The 19,670-nt window shown below is 32.8% G+C and overlaps 2 protein-coding genes across 2 annotated transcripts; one reads left to right on the top strand and one right to left on the bottom strand.

Moving 5' to 3' along the window:
* Positions 1-1,617: 1,617 nt before the first annotated feature.
* LOC104228479 (tubby-like F-box protein 5) lies at positions 1,618-4,685 on the top strand. The gene is made up of 5 exons (XM_009780942.2): positions 1,618-1,804; positions 2,663-3,014; positions 3,113-3,200; positions 3,655-3,784; positions 3,908-4,685. The coding sequence occupies exons 2-5, from the start codon at positions 2,667-2,669 to the stop codon at positions 4,575-4,577; spliced, it is 1,236 nt and encodes a 411-aa protein (XP_009779244.1). The 5' UTR covers positions 1,618-1,804; positions 2,663-2,666; the 3' UTR covers positions 4,578-4,685.
* Positions 4,686-6,134: 1,449 nt separating this feature from the next.
* Positions 6,135-9,590, bottom strand: LOC104228478 (anaphase-promoting complex subunit 10). The gene is made up of 6 exons (XM_009780941.2): positions 9,137-9,590; positions 8,948-9,008; positions 8,286-8,378; positions 8,104-8,174; positions 6,766-6,870; positions 6,135-6,670 (listed from the first exon to the last, which is right to left on the bottom strand). Exons 1-6 carry the CDS (start codon positions 9,310-9,312, stop codon positions 6,601-6,603), a joined length of 576 nt encoding a protein of 191 aa, XP_009779243.1. The 5' UTR covers positions 9,313-9,590; the 3' UTR covers positions 6,135-6,600.
* Between the last annotated feature and the right edge of the window lie 10,080 nt (positions 9,591-19,670).

Raw genomic sequence — 19,670 nt, 5'->3', positions numbered from 1 at the left:
TAAGTATACTAGAACTCCAACATAATATACTGGAGTTCCAGCAAGTATAATTGTCCAGTATAATATATTGGAGTTTGGAGCACCGGTGCTCCAGTCTCCAGTATATTATACTGGAGTCTGCAAAGTATACCGGTCCAGCATAATATGCTGGAGTTCATACACAGGTGCACCGAACTCCAGTATATTGTGCTGGACCCGTCTCTGTTACAGCAAAATAGTGGCTATTTTTCATTGACTTCGTAAACGCTGATTATTTTTGAATGACCAGTCCGAAAACTGGCTATACCGTGCTATTTTTACTTTATTTTGATATAAATTATGAGAAATATGGAGAAACAATTGATAAAAAAATGTTTTATTAACTGTCATAACAAATAAAAATACATACTTTACGGTTATGTGCATTGAAAACCACTAAATTTACTAAATTAAGGTATAAAGCTATTCAAACCAAGTCATGATTTTGCCATGTTACATACTCTATAATTATTGAGATCTTTTTCAAATGCCAAAATCTTATTAAGAATCTTCGTACCTTTTCCTACTATGATAGTCAAAGTTTGTCCCTTTATTCCTCCCATTACAAGTCTTTTTAAAGTCCTCCATAACAAGAAAAGGTTAAATTCACCAAGTTCCCTTTAAAATAAGATCCTAAATATTAAAACCATTATTGAGACATACTTGGTATAATTTAAATTTAATAGAAAGCACTGAAATTCAAATTCCCATAAATATAATTTAAATTGTGGTATTTTGATTTTTGGCTACTTATTTAAAACACATGAACATCATACATGAACAAGGATGAAAATAAAAATCAATTTTAGGGGCCACTAAATTTTAAAATAATATCTACTTTTGCTATTTATGCTAAATTAAATGATTTAATTATAAAAACGACAAATGAAAATGTGAATATATATCCATTTTACTATCTAATAAATTTAAATTCATATGCAAGAAATACACATATCTTCATTTGCTTAACATAAATATAAGAGCCCGTTTGGACTTAAAAAAAAATTCACTTTTTTCGAAATTTTTTCGTTTTTTTTTTCGAAATTAGTATTTGGCCATAAAATTTTTAATTTTCACATTTTCATTTGAAGATGAATTTTGAAATTTTTCAAAAATTTGAAAAACTCTAAATAATTATTTTTCAAAATTTTCAATCACAAAACTTGACAAACAACCCAAAATAATATTCATGTTCAAACAAAATTTTAATTTTCAAATACCATTTTTACTTAAAATTTTTTAATTTTTTTTTCCAATTTTACAATTCTGATGTCCAAAACGCCCACTAAATATATAGATTTTTCCATGAGCTTGACCATTGACTACTGATGTCCATTTTCTTGATTTAGCCACGACCACGCGTAACGCATAGTTTTTGGTACCACAGCTAATCGTAGCCAATAATTTCCCCTATTACTACAAAAATTTAAATTTTTTCTCATTCCTAGAAGCAAGCAGCAAGAACAAAAATATATAACAATTCTGTGGATTAAAGTGAAGTCCCTAAACTCCCTCAAAAATCCAACTTGAAAGCATTTGGTGGGGTGGGGTACGTACCTTGAAACTTGGAACATAAGCTGCTCATAATACGCATATCTCGTTAAACTGTATCTATCTCATTTCAGGAGTGCTTTGTGACACTTTTGGTGGCGGAGGAAACGGCGGTTTTGGTGGTGGCTCTGGTGGTTCCGGCGATATGGGAATCTCAAAAATGCCACAAAATAATGCATAGCTGATCCAGACAAATAATGATCTGATTTCTTCTTCTTTGCACCAATTTACTCAGGTTTTGCTCCTTCTCCTTATTATTGCTTTGCCAGCTCTAAAAAGTTTCCTTTTTGTCTCCTCGTTGCGCTCGATTTATCTTCTTGGTGCTATGAGATCCCACTTTTTTTGTATTTTGGGGGTTCCTTTTTTAATTCATTGTTTATTGTTAAGGAAACTGGCATTTAAATTATTTTTTCCCTGGATTTGAATTAGTATTGTTGTCACAAGTGTCCAACTGGGGTTACTTGATTATAAAGTTTTGATTTTTATTCGTGGATTAAGCAAGAAATGGTGGAAATATTATAAAGTTTTGATTTTTGTGCGTTTATCTGTTTTCATTTTCCACAATCTCCACCCTAACGAGCAGGGGCAAAGATTGGAGAAAAAATTGGGTTTAATTCTTTAGTAAAGTCATCGAGATAATCTTTTTAAATTAAGCATATAGGTTAAACCACTTTGTAAGATCTGCTAGCGGAAGATGTAGTGTATGTAGCTAAAAACTAAAAAGGGGATTTTTTTATTCTTTTGCATTGTTCTTATAAAGCTTGCGCGCCACTTTGACTATTCTACTGGTTATCTGCTACCCCACCAATACACGTACCGAGTAACTGTGTCCACTGCTTAGCTTTGAACTATGGTCCCTAAAGTTTTCCCCCACTTCATTAACCACTAGGGGTGTGATATTCTTTTGCATAATTATTACCTCGAGATAGATAAGGGAAGGATACTTTTAGGTTCTGGGTAGGGGGTTTAGGGAACGAGGTTTATCATATTCAAAAAGTATTTAGTTGAAGGTTATATACAGCAACTCCACTGCTTTGTTTTTCTAAATCTTTTGCCACGTTATTGAAAGAAAGACTTTGTTGATGTGATCAAGAGAAATGTCCTTCAAGAGCATTGTCCGTGAGCTGCGCGTGATGAAAGATGGGATAGGGAATATATCGAGGAGGGGAGTGGAAGGAAGGCACTGGCGCAACAGAACCCGGTCGCATATAGCTCCCGATGTGGCCCCTTTTGACCAAATTGAACAAGGGCAATGGGCAAATTTACCACCAGAGCTACTTCTGGATATAATCCGCAGGGTTGAAGAGAGCGAGACAACTTGGCCTGCTCGAACTGTGGTTGTCTTTTGTGCATCTGTTTGCAAGTCATGGAGGGAAGTTACAAAAGAGATTGTCAGGACTCCTGAGGAATGTGGTAAACTTACCTTTCCCATTTCGCTGAAGCAGGTAATTTATTCTTACTCTGTTCAATTAGCATCTTGTTCCTATTGCCAATGTCAAATTAAGAAAGTATCTCTTTCATTTCTGTTTTTGCTTTGAACCAGCCTGGTCCCCGTGAATCCCCAATCAATTGCTTTATCAAACGGGACAGAGATAACTCAGTGTATCGCCTCTACTTTGGCTTGACTCCATGTAAGTCGTACGCCTGTTCTTCTTTTCCTTTTGACACTGCATAGTGAAATTGATATCCTCTTCCATGATTGTGTCCCTTGTTGCCAGCTTGAAGATATAGATTGTATATTTGATCGATAAATCGATTTTCATCTTGTAAACCTCCAAAATGCTAGTTTGATGAATTACTTACACCTAGGTTGCTGGGTATCATAGTACCCTCCCACGGTACTGACCGGGGTTCGATTCCCCAGATGCGCAGTTGTTGTTTGGAAACAGCCTCGCTGCCTTCTTGGAGGTAGGGGTAAGGTCTGCATACAAACTACCCTCCCCAGACCCCACTTGTGGGATTACACTGGGTTTATTGTTGTTGTTGTTGTTGTTGTTTAGGTTGCTGGGTCCTTTGTGACACTGGTCTATAATTTTGCGTTGGAAAATATTTATACAAGTCACATCTGAAATTACTTCATGACAGCTGAGGATGAGGGTGATAAGCTATTGCTGGCTGCCAGAAGGATCAGGAGGGCAACAGGCACAGATTTTGTAATTTCATTAGTTGCAGATGATTTTTCTCGAGCGAACAATACATACCTTGGGAAACTGAGGCAAGTTCTATCAAACTCCGAACTGTCTTCTCATCGCTTGTGCCTAACCACCTTTCCAAAGTACTTGTCGAAGTTCTTGTCCTTTCATTTTGTTAATAATATTGTCGAAAACAATTTGAGCAGGTCTAACTTTCTTGGGACCAAGTTCACCATATATGGTAGCAAACCCCCAACTGATGCATCTATTCAAGAACATTGTCGACATAGTCGGAGATTCCGTGCAAAGCAGGTATCTCCAACAGTACCTGCTTGCAACTACAGTATCGCAACTATCTCCTATGAACTCAATGTTCTCCGTACAAGAGGACCTAGGAGAATGCATTGCGCTATGCATTCTATTCCTTTCTCTTCTATCCAAGAAGGAGGCACTGCTCCAACACCAACATCATTTCCACAGCCTTTTGGTGAGAAGTCATCTCCTTCATCAGTTTCAGATGCAAAAGAGTTAGCTAAAGATGTCAGCTCAGCTGATATTTCAAGTTCAACTGCGTCATTGCCTCTCCGAGAATCACTTGTGCTTAAAAACAAGGCCCCTAGATGGCATGAACAATTGCAGTGCTGGTGCCTAAATTTTAAAGGTCGTGTTACAGTGGCTTCTGTAAAAAACTTCCAGCTAGTGGCAGCGGTAGATCCTTCTCACAATGTACCTGCTGAGGAACAAGAAAAAGTAATTTTACAGTTTGGAAAAATCGGAAAAGATATATTCACCATGGATTACCGCTATCCACTTTCTGCCCTTCAAGCCTTTGCAATCTGCTTGAGCAGCTTCGACACAAAACCAGCATGTGAATGATTTCATGCAGATTGTATGCGGCAATCTTTATTGTTCTTCTGTTGCTTCATAATGTTATGAATTGATGTTCTCTATTTACGGCCTTATTTATGAATTAGGATTTTTGTAGTGGAATATGCAGCTTTTCTAGCCTTACTACATAATTATGGAGCGTCAAGCAAGGGCTAAAATTAGCCAAAGAAATGGGATATAAAGAATTATAAGCGGTAACTGGTTGCCTACTTGCTGTCAAGCTTATCAAGGACACGATGACATACAGTATCACCCTCTTAGGTTTATTATTGAAGATTGCAAATTCTTGCTTGAAGCCAACAAGGCAAATATTGTACACATTTGGAGAAAGGCAAACAAATGTGCATACTTTCTGACAAGCAAATGTCGCAGACATGGCGAAGATCTGCTAGTCTGGAAAGGGGCAATCAACGATACGGAGTTTTTGCTCTTGTCAGATTTAAACAATGTAGCTTATGAGAGATTTTAGTATTTCTGTTAGTATTTTGTAATGTACCAAGAAAATATGCACTTCTCTAACAGTAGTTGTTTAGATAGAAGCACTTGTTCTGTGTTAATGGGTTAAGTATATTCATCATGTTAGGCTTTCCACTTAAATGTTGAGTAAACAGCATCTGCAGTTATCATGACTCATATAATACCTTCTGAACTTTGTCATCCACTTTATAAGTCATAACCAATTTCCTCTCCACTTAAAGTTTGCTTCATATGATTCTTGAACTGCTTCTTCTTTCTATGTTCTAAGTAGTCAAAGCTGCTTTTAAAAGTCAGCATGTTGAGATGAGATTGCTAGTTCATGCATGGTTTTTGGGGTGACGATAAGTTAAATGACAATTAATTATTAACTCATATGTATAGTGGCGGAGCCAAGATTTTCATTAAGGGGAGTCAAAATATAAAGAAATAAACCCACCATCATTATATAGTATATATACATATTTTTTTAATAATTACCGAGCTAAACAATGTAGTTTTCCGACGACACCCCTTGAGTGCATGTGGCTCCGCCACTGCATGTGTATTGTTCACTATGCACGGATTGAATTACTTGCTAGAGGAGTATATTGTGTTAGAGTTTAATTTGATTGTGTAAAAAAAAAATATTTATACAATCAGGTCTTATAATCACTAATAAACACTAATTCATGATCTGGTAAATAATAATTAACTTGCTCTTATAGGATAAACTATATGAACATTTTTTTTATATTGTTGCTATATACTATGATTTATAAATCTTATCTCGTTTACAGCTAGGTTGTCCTAGTAAGTGATGTAAACTATGCGTTTATGCCGAATGTCTAAATAGTTCATATATTCCATGACTAGGCTCTCCTAGTTGCATTGCTAACTATGCTGAATGTCTAAATAGTTAATATTCGATTCTCTCTAACATTAAACTTTTTGTTAATTATCATACCCTCAATATTTTACACAAGAAATCATCTGCATACACCAGATTATGGATCTCCACATTCATTCTGTTTTCTCATTCAGCAGACTACAATGAAGAGTCAGGAAAGGTACAATCAAGAAAAGAACAAGTTGAAAAGTTAGCCAATATGCTTTGGAACAAAAATGTACGGAAGAGGGCAAGCGAATCCATGATCATCCTCTTCCAGGTATAGCAGACAGATTAAGAATTGGGAGAAATACAATGTAACTACAAGACACTACGTACTGATAGTCATTCGTCACAGGGTCTATAATGAAGTGATATATTCTTGTAATTTTGTAAATGGAATTTTCTAGAAAACTACAAACCAAGTATAGACATCCTATGGACCTACAACTTATCAATATCATACCCTGGTTTATGAGGTTCTACCACTGCAGGGTCCAGTTGTCATTCTCCCATTACTCAAAGTCGTCCAAGGGACGGGATCCCAGGTTTGGTAGTGTGGGATTTGGTCTGTTTCAAAAGAAAAAGGATTCTTTTGTACCTCCAGTTTGCTACTTGATATCAATATATATGGTCGGGATCTTGCCTCTTGACATAGTCCCTTGAGCTTCATCTCACAGTAGAATAAGTAATAAACTCTGTAGAAGTAAACTGAAATGGCTGAAGAGGGATAGGGTTCCTGCAGAAGACATGATATCATATTCTCTCCGCAATTACTGGACTGATGTTTTGCAATAAGAACAGAGGAAAAAAAAATAAAGGGTAATTACGCACGGTCTTGGCCCGTAGACTTTAATCTGGCGGATATGAGTGTCCCTTCCATTAAGATGATTTGAGAGCACACCAATTTGCAGCATGAAAGTGTTGACAAAGGTTTCACTGTCACATAAATTAGGATATGGTTCGTCAATGAGCTTTATGCTGAAAGACATAACATCATAGGACAACTGAAATTATTTTTAATGTTGATGGCTATCCTACAATTTTGAGGCTAAAAACATGGGTGAATTGAGATATTCCTCTTCTTTTGTGTGGGAACTCTTAACAATTTAAACCTGAGATGCACAGAAAAAAGTATGCCAGGAAATTGCAGTGACACAAACAGACATGATCCTCCTTTCCCTTCTCTAAAATTGCACGATAACTTCGTTGGCTTGTATTTTTCAATCAAAGAAATGGGTCAGAAACTCATTGACTCTTAAGAGAATAGAAACACAGGGGCTCGGGCACGAGGATGGTGTTCAACACTTGCAGAACATATTTCCACAAGGCAGTAGGAGGTCATCTCAAAAACAAAGGGAGATTATGTTAAAAGTCACTTTGACAATTTGCATTAGAAGTTGTCCCCTGCCAGTGCAGAACAGACACACCAAATCCATAGAAGAAGAAAAAAGAGAGCAAATAACATATTTCGTCTCTCGTGTAAAAATAATAAAATCTTTTATCTTTGCTTGTTGGGACTAGATCAACTAAACACTTTCATATAAGTGTTGTTTAGATTAGACTTTCATGTTGTTTAAGAAATTAAAATTATCTTCCATCGTCAGTTCTGCTCACATTTAGCCACTTATATTGAAGAAATAAACTTTTTGAGAAGATGTTAAAGAAAGAAACATAGACATTCATATCTAGTTTTGCTCGAAATTTAATCCTCATCTATATTTTGTGATTTTAACCATCAGAAACCATATACTAGTTCACTAAACAATGGCTTATGTGATTAAACATTAACGAAATGGTACTTTGCATCCATGTTTAAAAAGAAAAAGATACATAAGTTGGTGGAGAAATGAGAGACGAGTCTCGCTCATTTCTTATGTATTTTTTAATCCTTTTTACATTATTAAACTAATAGCTTGTCTTTATTTATGTCCATCTGATTATCTGATGAGAATGAATCTAATGATTGGAATACCTCACAGTAGTTGTATAAATACAGATAAGGGGCTAAATACAGGCAGATTAGGTACTTTATATTTACGAAAAGGACTGAACTATGCTTAGAGTTAGAGCCACTGAAGAACATGCAGCTTAATCAGCAAAAGAAACAGCAAAGAAAAGGAATTACAAAAAACTTGCCAAAAACATGAAGCCAACACTTCAATTGCTTACCGCGGATCATTCCCAGATAAAGATATATAGACCCATCCAGTTGGCTTGACAAACTCCACTGCTTTTATCTCCTAGAAACCAAACAAAGCACATAATGTCTTTAGTTCCTAAAATATATTGGTACAACTATTCAGCAGTTATGACAATTAATCTCAGAGTTCCAAATTCCAATATACCATTACCTTCAAGTTGTGAAATCCATCGCCTGCTCGGATAGAGATCTTACCAGGTGTATAGCTTTCGTCAAGCTTGAAATCAACATACAGGACGACTAACTGAGAATAATTAACACCAGAAAAAAGCAGAAAAGAAAAAAGTTAAGACCATTCTCAAGTGATTAACGGTGAATTACCAAACCAAACCTTATCGTATAACCATTCTATACTCTATAGTTAAGTAAAATAAAAATCTAAGAGAAATTCATACTACAGTAAAACACTTTAAAATCATAGAAAATATTCACGTATAAGAAAGGAAAAATTAAGAAAACAAAGTGAATGTTAAACCATAATTCATAATATAAGTAAGTAATTTCTTTTCATATATTTAATTATTTTTTAATGATGATGGTGTATGGGCTAGCTTGCACGCACCTAGATTATAACACTAGGTACCTACTATCTCCCAACAGCACAGTTACCTGGTAATTCTGCCCATCAAGGCTTATTAAATGTTTAATATTGTTCCTAAAAATAACATCCTTAAACACTAGGTAAAAAATCTTTAACTGTTTTAATACTATCGGTGAATGCACTTGCTAAGAGTAAGTATTTTTGAAACAAGACTTCATAATAGCAAGGATTCGACCAAGGAAACGTTTAATTGTATATGAGATAGAACCTACTTGAAGCTTAACTTTCTTCTGAAACTGAACATTAACAAGATGAGGCTGTGCGCCATCTGATCTGAATACAACAAGAAATAAAAAGCCCGAAATCAGCAATTAACTTTGAAGACAGTAATATAGTGAAACTAAGTGTATGTAAACACCACTTAATTTGAATGTTAGAGTTAGGTAATAGAGAATTGTTACTGCCAATAGGTATCGAGGTTGTCATCGCGAAGGGAAAGGACACCATTGCCGGGTTTATAGGAGCTGACACTCCAAGCAGCCTTTTTACCCATTTCGCGGAGGTCATCATCTACAACTAGCTGCTGGCTTCCTCCTGTCAGTTTCCCTTCTTCCTCTCCCTCTGATGAATCCGCCATAGCTGAATTTCACTTTCCTTAACTTTTTCTTTGATTTGTATAATACTTAACTTGGCTGTTCTTAATGCAAGAACTGAAATCCCCAATTTTGACGTAATCCCCAATTCGGAAACCCTAGGTTTCCGAGTTTTTCAATTTTGAAAAGTGGATTGGGGAAGTGCATGGTGTTTCCCAATGTAACACCATTTTTTTTAATTCAAATTCTAAGCAGGCGTTTGGACATGAATTCAAAAAAAAAAAAAAAAATTTGTAATTTTACTAAAATTTGAATCGAAGATAAAATTGTATTTGGTTATAATTTTTGCAATATATTTAGATATTTTTTTTTCAAAACCATAAAATATGATTTATACCCCACAACTTGTAAAAAATATCAAAACTACCCCAATTTGATTATCCTACTTGAAATAAACAATCAAACATGTTATTGTTTAACTGTTATCACATTCTGCTTTACTGCAATACACAAAAGATGCAAAATCAATATCATATTTTCTAACATAGTCCGCTTCCCACTGTTATTATCAGTACTTGTATTCATATTCACAGGCCCAGTACCAACAATAGGGTAGTCGTCACAAAAAAAGGGGAAAAATTTAAAAATAGTCAGATTTACAACTGGTCATTCAAAAATAGCCACAGTTTCAAAAGTAATCGAAATTTAGCCACTTTTCATGTAAAGATAAATCTGAGCGAAAACACTGTTCAAAACCCGGAAAATACGCCCGTATATTATACTGGAGTTCCAACATAAGTATGTTTGAACTCCAGCATATTATACGGGAGTTCCAGGATAACTATGCTGGAACTCCGGCATAATATGTTGGAGTTCCAGCATAAGTACACTAGAACTCCAGCATAATATACGGGAGTTCCAGCAAGTATAAATGTTCAGTATAATATACTGGAGTTTGGAGCACCGGTGCTCCAGTCTCCCGTATATTATACAGGAGTCAACAAAGTATACCGGTCCAGCATAATATGCTGGACTTCGTACACAGATGCACCGAACTCCCGTATATTATACGGGACCGGTCTCTGTTGCAACAAAATAGTGGCTATTTTTCATTAACTTCGTAAACGGTGGCTATTTTTGATTGACCAGTCCGAAAACTGGCTATACCGTACTATTTTGACCAAAAAAGGGGTTCATTATCCACTGCAACAACTTCATATGATCGTCGAGGGGAAACTGGTGGGTAGTTGTAAGTTAATAACTGATGGGGTCATTTTATAAATTTTAAAAGTATAAGATAAATTTGTAAAATGAAAAACTAGCAATTTCCATTTTCAATTGAAAAACTAGTTCTACCAGTTTTTCAAATTTGAAAATGCATTTTCAAGTGAAATTGGAAAAATTGGTAAGATAGTGATAACCAAACATTATTATCGAAAAAAAAAGGAAAATTTTTGTATGTCCAAACGGGCTTTAAATTATTTAATGAGTCAATTAGTCAAAGGACGACATTGATACATTTCTGAAACTAGCATATTAAAACACAAAGTAAAAATATAAATATAAATTCCAATCAATATAAAATATAGTTAATCCAAAACAATAAGATTGAGGGTTTGGTAGTACTTACTATTTACACGTTAAGTTAAATATGTTTAAGTACATCATTCAATATAAAATTAAAATCTACTCTTAATAATAGGAGTGTGATGGCCCAAAAGGTCATCTTATGTTTAGAACTCGATTTTTGTGTTCCGAGACTTTCAAAATCTCATTTTATTCATCCTTGATTTGCGTGCGCATTTTCGAAAAGCTTTTGTGTGGAAATTTGAGAATAATAATAATTTTTGCCTTTAAAAGTTAATTTAGTTGCCTTTGGTCAATGTTTTGGGTAAACGGATACGGACTCATATTATGATAGTCCTGATGGGTCCGTATCGAAATATGGAACCTGGGCATATGCTCGGAATCGAATTCCGAGGTCCCTAACCCGAGTAATGAATTTTTGATGAAAATTGTAAGACTAAAAATCTAATGATTTAAAGAATTTGATTAATTTTTTATCTCGTTAGTATTGGTCCTGATTTTTGGTTTCGGAACCCGGTACAGATTTAATATAATATATTAAGTCATGTCTATAAAATTTGGTAAAAATCGGAGTTGATTTGACGTGATTCAGGCATCTGGTTGAGAAAAGAAGAATTTCAAAGTGTTCTTAAGAATTTCATGTGATTTGGTGCTAAATTCGTAGTTCTAGATGTTATTTTGGTGATTTGATCGCGCGAGTAAACTCGTATGATGTTTTAATACTTGTGTACATGTTTGGTTTGGAGCCCCGAGGGCTCAGGTGAGTTTCGGATAGGCTACAAAGTGGTTTGGACTTAAGAAAATTTACTGGTATGCTTCAGGTCTGTAGATCTCGCAAATGCGAAAAATGTTCGCATTTGCGAGCATGGGAGGGGACTGGGTAGTTCGCATTTGTGAAGAAAAGGTCTGCATTTGCGGAAGTCCAAGTTCACATATGCGACTGGAACTTCGCATTTGCGAAGGCTGCAGGAATGCGAGGGGTTCGCAATTGCGATGCTTTTCTCGCATTTGCGAGCTTCGCTCAGGTCGCAAATGCGACATCTGCAGCTAATAAGCCTTGACTTAAACGGAATTTTTTATTCATTCACCCATTTTTTAAAACCTAGAATACAAAAGGTGATTTTTCAAAGACTTTTTCTTCCACAAATCATAAGTAAGTGATTCTTAACTAGTTTCTTTCAATCTTTTACCTCTTTTTACAAGATTTCATCCTAGAATCTAAGGTTTTCATAGTGGAATTGGAGATTTTTGGGTAGAATTTAGGGATTTTGAAATTTGGGAATTTAGACCTCAAATTGAGGTCGCATTTCCAAAACCAATTGTATATCCGGGCTCGGGGGTGAATGTGTAATTGGATTTTGGTCCGAATTTTGAGTTTTGACCAAGCGGGCCCGGGGTCGGTTTTTGACTTTTTGGGGAAAATATTGAGAAACTTATAATTATGTACTGGAATTGACTTCTTTAGGGATAATTGATGTGATTAAGTTAATTATGACTAGATACGAGTGGGTCGGAGGTGAAAACTAAAGGAAAAGCGGTAATTGAGCTTTGAGTTGGCCGTTGGATTGAGGTAAGTGTTGTATCTAACTTTGACTCGAGGGATTAGGGATCCCCGACTTACTTGCTATGTGAAAATATATGTGTGTGGTGTATAGGTGAGGTGACGAGTATCTATGCGCCGCCAATTTATCTGTTTGACTGTTCCCTTCATGTTCTTAATATATTGTTCCCTGCCCTAACTGCTACTTGCTTATTTGATATTTCCATGATCAGTTGATACCTGTTGGATATTGTTTTCGTTGTTAAACATAACTAGTATCAGTACCCGCGCGATGCACGGACAAATTATTTCAAATTGCGATGTAGATTGTTTGAATCATGTACAAATAACCTTAAAATATAAACCTCTCAAATAAAAATTATATAACATGAGAATTTAATTATGAACATGATATGATATTATTGTTCAAATCACGTAGTGAACAACCAATCTTTTTAATATATATTTGTAGCAACCTAACCCCTTGATTTTGGTACTTGTATTTCGTTCCGCTGTCGATATTAAAGAATATTAAACATGTCATATTGTGATCTATCTTGTTCGAGCACAATATATCATATTATCTTAACAAAATTCTTATTATCACTTTATTTTTATCTAGAAGTCAAATATATCTTATTCATTACATCACTTTTACATAAATTCTTTTTTTTTGTTCTTTTCTTATAGTTATTGTATTATTTAATATTTAATATTATTATACAATCATATAATTTGTTTATTATCTTATAATTAAATTAATGTCTTACTTTTTATCCTTTTAATAGTATTTAATAAAAATAAATATTTTCTTCTTGAAATTCGGTATATTTTTATGCTTTTATCCTCTTATTCATAATATTTTAATCATTTAAATTTATCAATAATATTTTTAAATATAATTTAATTATTTTATTTTATCTATTTTTAAATTAATTTAAAGTATAAGTATCCTCACATTACCTCTATTTTTTTTAAGTACATTCTCTTCCTACTACAAATGTTAATTAGTTTTTATATTAATGTTTTACCTAGAGCCAAAATAATGTCATATTTTATTTTAAATTGTAACTTTTAATTAGTCTAAAATTTTAATACATAAGTTATTTGATTATCATGTTCCAAATGTATTAAGTTATCTTATAATTAATTTTGTATTAGATGCAGTTAAATTTTCTTCCTTTTTTAGCTATAAGATACAATTTAATTTTTAATTTTCATTAGTAAGATTACCAATATTAGAAATTTATTTGTATTTTTAAAATTTTATTTAATCATAGAAAAAATTTCTTAATTGTTTGAACACATTATTTCTAAATATTGTAGTAATATTTTTACTATCATTTTAGTTCTTTACATAATATTTTTAAAAACAAAAAAATAATCTCATCTCAAATTCAAATAATTCTTATCATTCTATTTTCTAAAATGGACCGCATTTTTAAAAAAATATGCTATGTATTCAAACTCAAACTAACTGCACTCGATTCAGATATTAATCATAGAAAAATATTTTCGTAATTGTTTGAACATATCTAAATATTATAATAATATTTTCACTGTCATTTTATTTCTTTACATAAATTTTCTTTCTTTTTTAGTTTTAAGATACAAATTTATTTTTTCTAAAATTACCTATATTAGAAATTTATTTTGTCATTTAAAATTTTTATTTTTTATTATTGTTTTATTTTTCATAAGTAAGACTTCAATTTCCTGGTATTATCCATAATTTGAGCATTCGCATCATAGTTTTAAGACTTTCTAATCTGAAATTCAAATAGCCTTTTCTTTTAATTTCTAATAGTAAATTTCTAATAATTAACATAATTTTGCTATTTTTTAATCTAATATATAGTCTTATTACATTTTATGTGGCTTTTCATTAACTTGTAAATTTATTTAATATCATTATCACCTACTTTTCTTTAATAACATAAGATAAATATATAATTTTTTTAATTATGAAATAAATATTTGTTTTGTTTTAAAAACATTGCTCGAAAATTTTAAATTATTTTAAATTTAATAATATTTTTAAGTATTGTATATTTACTTTATTTTATTTTCTAAACTGGTGATTTATAAATGTCCTTACATTATCTCTAATTTATTTTTAATGTTCAATATTATTAGTTTTTTATTTACTATTAGACTTGAGTTATGTGGACTTATATTATGACTTTTCTTATCATAATAAAAAAACTTTCTCATCTCAAATTTAAATAAGTTTTCCCTTTTTCCTATGATAAAAAATCTGAATTTTTATTTTTTCTATTTATTCTTTATTTTTAATTTTAATTATTCAATACCGAACATTATTACATTGTCATGTGAATTTTATTATCCTGTTTGAATTTAATATCTATTTTTACGATACTCATTCTAATATAATATAGATAAAAATTAAAAAGCTATCTCATCTCAAATTCATATAATTTTTATCATTCTATTTTCTTAATTGGACCATATTTTCAAAAAATTATGTTATGCTTTCAAACTTAAACTAACTGAACTCAATTCAAATATTAACATAAAAAACATATTTTATTAATTAGTTGAACACATTATATCTAAATATTGTAGTAATATTTACGCATAAAATATTCATTTGCACGATTTATCAATATTAATATGAATTTATTATTCTTGTTATTAAAAAAATCTTTTGCTGATGATTTAATTTTTCTCTTACCTTATAAATAATTTGTACACTTTATGTAAGATCTTATTTTGCTGCTTGAATTTATTTAAATTTTAAACTCAATAAATCTTTAAATATCTTAAGTAAATTTTAGTTTTATTTTATATTTTAACTTACTCCAAAGTATAATAGTCATAGATTATCTCAATTTACGTCTTTATATATTTTTATTTTTTGTTATAGTTTTTAATTAATTTTTCACCTCCATATTTCTAGCTAATATAGAAGAAAATCTATGAGTGGATCAATATATAGATATAAATATAGATATAGATATAGATATTGATACAAATATACATATAGATTTAAATATAGATATAAATTAGATTTGTCTAAGATCTATTTAGATTATGTATAAGATTCATTAAACTACTTCCATTAATTATGTTTCTATATATAATTTTTAATTATTAATGTTGTCCTAAAATTGCCAAGTGGCTTCATTTTACCTTGCCACTTGGCTTAACCACAATGCATACTACTCTCCTTTTAATATAATATAGATGTGTGATTGGTATTAATATGGTGGGATTGGATTGCACGCAGCAACAAGAGGAATAAGGGTGACATAATGAGGAGGAATAAGGGTGAAATGTTATTATATGGTGGGATCGGGTTGCACGCCGCAACAAGAGGAATAAGGGTGATATATTGAGGAGTAATAAGGGTGAATCAGTGTTGTGAATAGCGTAAAGAGAGGAAAAGTGACAACCCCCATTTCACGAAAAGCGAGAAGCGAGAAGCGAAGCGCCCACTTTTTGAAGTGAAGCAAAATTTTAAAAAAAAATTAAAATAAATACGGCATAGACAACACATGTAATTGTAAGAAAATGTTCAATACTTGAATTAAAAAACTAAAAAGTAGCATCAATTAAAGCACAAAATGAGCAAATTAGGCAGAAACGGGCAGAATTTTTCTGAAAAAAATTCGCTAGCATTTCGGCGTTTTTTGGACGTTTAGAAAGAAAAAGAAAAAGAAAAAGAAGAATAAAAATAAAAATTGCAAAAGCAAAACATACCTGTTGAAACTTGAAAGTTGTTGTAATGTTGAAGAAGAAGAAGAAGAACCCTAGTTTGCTTGAACAAATCGCTGCTTTAAGTGAGGAAGAAATCGCTGATTTTCTGAGGAAGAAAAGGCTGGTTTAGAACTCTAGTTTGCTGCTGAAGAAGTGTCTAAAATAGAAGACTCAACGATTTGGGTCTTTTAATTGAAAAAAAGACTCGTTTGGGCCTTTTAATTCAAAAAACGACTGCTTCTTCCGCTCCGCTCCGCTTCATCGCTTCTCGCTTTTAGAGAGAAGCGGTCGCTTATGTGTACCTGAGTCGCTTTTAGTTGGGGTAGAGACCAGCCCCTCGCTCCGCATCTCGCTTAAAGCGAGGAAGCAGATGCTCTTTTCATTACTGGGGTGAATTGCTATTGTACGGTAGGATCGGGTTGCACGCCGCAACAGGAGGAATAAAGGTGGATTGACATGGAGTAATAAGGGTGAATATTATGTTGTTACTGATTATATGATGGGATCGGGATGCGCGCCGCATAAGTTATGTGTTTATGTACTTTTCCTCTACTGTGCAAGTTATTCTGCGGTTTTGCATTTCACTTAAGGATTGGATTGGTTATAGCTCGATACTGATGAAATACTGGAGTTCTGTATTCGTTCTTTGCAAGTTACTGTTTCATTTTGTTCCGTATTTCATTCTGCTTTATTACATATTGTATACATGTTATATTGTAATTGTCCGGCAGTAGCCTCGTCACTACCTCGTCGAGGTTAGGCTCGGCACTTACCAGTACATGGGGTCGGTTGTACTGATACTGCACTCTGCACTTTCTGTGCAAATTTCGGAGCAGGTGGTGGCTGATTGAGAGATTTGCTTCAAGTTACTCAGTTCGGAGACCCAAGGTAGTCCTGCAGGCGTCCGCAGGCCCTGGTGTCCCTTTCTACACTTCTATATTTTTGTTTTCTTTCTTTCGAAACAGCTGCAATTTCCTTCAGACCAATGTTTGTAGATAATTCTAGTATGTTCGTGAGTTGTGACACCGAATTCTGGATAGTAACAGTGACAATATCGGTTATAGTATTTATATATAAAGTAACTGTTTACTTACTTCCACAATTATTTTCACTTGTTTAAGTTTGTTCACTCGTAATCATTGAAATGTAAAAAAAAAATTGGTTAATAACACTAACATTGCCTAGCAAGTGTGATGTTAGGCGCCATCACAGTCCCGAGGGCGGGAAGTCCGGGTCGTGACAAGGAGAAAGAGAATAAAAATATGATTAAAATAAGAAAGAGAAGAAATGTATAGTAGAAATAAAAAGAAAAAGAAAAATATTAAATTATGAGAGATAATTGGATAATATAAATTTATTGTAATGTTATTTTTCTCTTGAACAAATTAATTTTCTGCTTCTGCTTCTTGGGAAGCTAGATACTGTAGCTTCTCCCAAAAGAAGAAAAATTGCTTTTGTTGTTGCTCAAAAGTATTTGTTTTTATTTTGGCCAATAACCTATAAATTATTCAGAAATATTTTTTGGACAAAAAAAAGGTACTTTTGGCCTCCCAGAAACTTGGCCTAACAGGTTCTAAATCTACTTCTTATATGCTAACAATATAAATATTAAATAGGACAAATATATTTTAAAATCCTACAAAATTATTACTCCCGCCATCCGAATTATATGAAGTTGTTCGAATTTCGAGAGTTAAACAGATTATTCTTTGATCGTAATTTTTTCATATGCCTTCCAAATATTTTAACTTATTAATTATTGTGACTTATAGTATTTTTTACTTAGTTTCTAAATATATAAATTTTATTTTGAAAAACTGAAAAATTCTATGTCCAAATGCATCACCAAAATTAGGAAGTTTGGAATGGAGAAAAACTAAAAGTATAATAAATTGGAATAAAGGGAGTACTATTTTTCATGATCTCAGCTTAATACTCTATTTTCGATCCCCGTAAATTTCAGCATCTACAATTAAATTAAGAACAAGAAAATGTAAGGAGGATATCGAATCATAGCATCACAAATTCGAATCATTTTGCCTAGATAAATCTTTCTTATATTTTGTTAACTATGTGAATTAAAAAGAACAAAGCAGCAGTTGCACTTGAAGCATATCTAAAAAAAAAAAAGCATATCTTGTTCTCTTTTTTATTTTTTCTTCATTTTGTTTACAGTCTGGGACTTGCTCCTCTGTTCAATGGATGTATTGCACTTGCAAAAAAAGAAAAAGAAGAAAAAAGATTCTTTCACAAAGATTTGTTCTGCCACCATCACTAATGGAAAAAAATTAGGCGCATTTGGTATTTACGCCAAATCAAACCGTTAAACATTAAACTAAAAAATTATACATTAATAAATACTATATATTTTGCATTTATTCATTTTGATAACACCAAATATTCATTGTTGGTTAGTCATGTGCGCAAGGAAGTTGATTAGGTGATTGTCCCATTTAAACTGGCCCTCTTTGTCCCCATTAAAAAGGAAGCATTATTCAGAAGCAAAGGCACAAGTGACAACCAAAAAAGATGCGATGGACCACTCAACCACTGCTCATCAATTCCTGCCAGTAGTTCTCCTCTCTCTCTCTTTTTTTTTTCTACAGTATCATGTGATATCCTTTTTCTTAGAGTTCCCAGTTTAGGAATCTAGGTAATAGTATCTCAATCAAAGAATTGATGACGAGGATGAGTCAAACAGGAAATATACTGGACAGGTTTAACCAGTGAAGACTCTTGGTGTTGGAAAAATTAGTGTTAGAATGTCCATCATTTTTATTTGGATTTTTTTTATTTCTTAAAATATTATTTTTATGTCTACATATTACTTAGTAAATTATTATACATTTGATAAAGTCAAACTAGCCGTTATTTAGTTGTCGGAGCAACAACTATATAAATATGGTCTTTGGAGAGATAAAGACACTTTTTCTGACACGGCTTTCTGAATATCTTCTTCCTCTTATATGTTGGGTTTCTTTCTTGAATTTTCCGCCAGTTTTGTTCCCAGTTTAATAACTGGAAGTACTAGTTGAATCCTGAGCAATACGCCTAATTATATTTATTATTGTGTGACCGAAAAATATTCTTAAGAATAGTGTCTTTGACATGCTTCAAGCTAATTCCTATCCACCATAACCAATTTTCCAACACTTGGAACAACAAGACTAAGAAGTACTTATTCCATCAACGATAAGAGTTGCAGATGAAATAGCAGTGGTTATGCCTACTCTACTCAAAGAAGAATACTATTAGAGTTAGGACCTGTTATTAGAGAATGAAGTTGATGCTATTACCGATATAGAGAAAGACAGACTTGATTTTTATACCTCCTCTCTTTCCTTGCCCCAACACTCGTTAAAAATTGCTGCAGTACCTTGCCCTACTTCTCAGCTTACAGTGATACTTCTTTAGGTTGTTCTTGTTAATTGTTTCATTATTAACAAATATATTTGCTGTTTACCTTATAATTCAAAGGGTTGTCTCAATCACAAAAGTTGGATCGCTCAAAGATTTGAGTTGTTAAATTGATCAAACATAAGATGCGCGAAGGAA

Source organism: Nicotiana sylvestris, chromosome 2 (assembly GCF_000393655.2).
Source record: "Nicotiana sylvestris chromosome 2, ASM39365v2, whole genome shotgun sequence".
NCBI classification, from domain to species: domain Eukaryota; kingdom Viridiplantae; phylum Streptophyta; class Magnoliopsida; order Solanales; family Solanaceae; genus Nicotiana; species Nicotiana sylvestris.
The sequence above is the reverse complement of the archived record's forward strand: the minus strand, read 5'-3'. Positions and strand labels throughout refer to the sequence as shown.

Coding starts and splice junctions, on each gene's coding strand:
- LOC104228479 (XM_009780942.2), top strand. CDS start 2,667: ATGTCCTTCAAGAGCATTGTCCGTGAGCTGCGCGTGATGAAAGATGGG. Junction 3,015..3,112: donor TTCCCATTTCGCTGAAGCAG/GTAATTTATTCT, acceptor GCTTTGAACCAG/CCTGGTCCCCGTGAATCCCC. Junction 3,785..3,907: donor ACATACCTTGGGAAACTGAG/GCAAGTTCTATC, acceptor CAATTTGAGCAG/GTCTAACTTTCTTGGGACCA.
- LOC104228478 (XM_009780941.2), bottom strand. CDS start 9,312: ATGGCGGATTCATCAGAGGGAGAGGAAGAAGGGAAACTGACAGGAGGA. Junction 8,175..8,285: donor ATGGATTTCACAACTTGAAG/GTAATGGTATAT, acceptor TTTGGTTTCTAG/GAGATAAAAGCAGTGGAGTT. Junction 6,871..8,103: donor TTATCTGGGAATGATCCGCG/GTAAGCAATTGA, acceptor TTTATGTGACAG/TGAAACCTTTGTCAACACTT.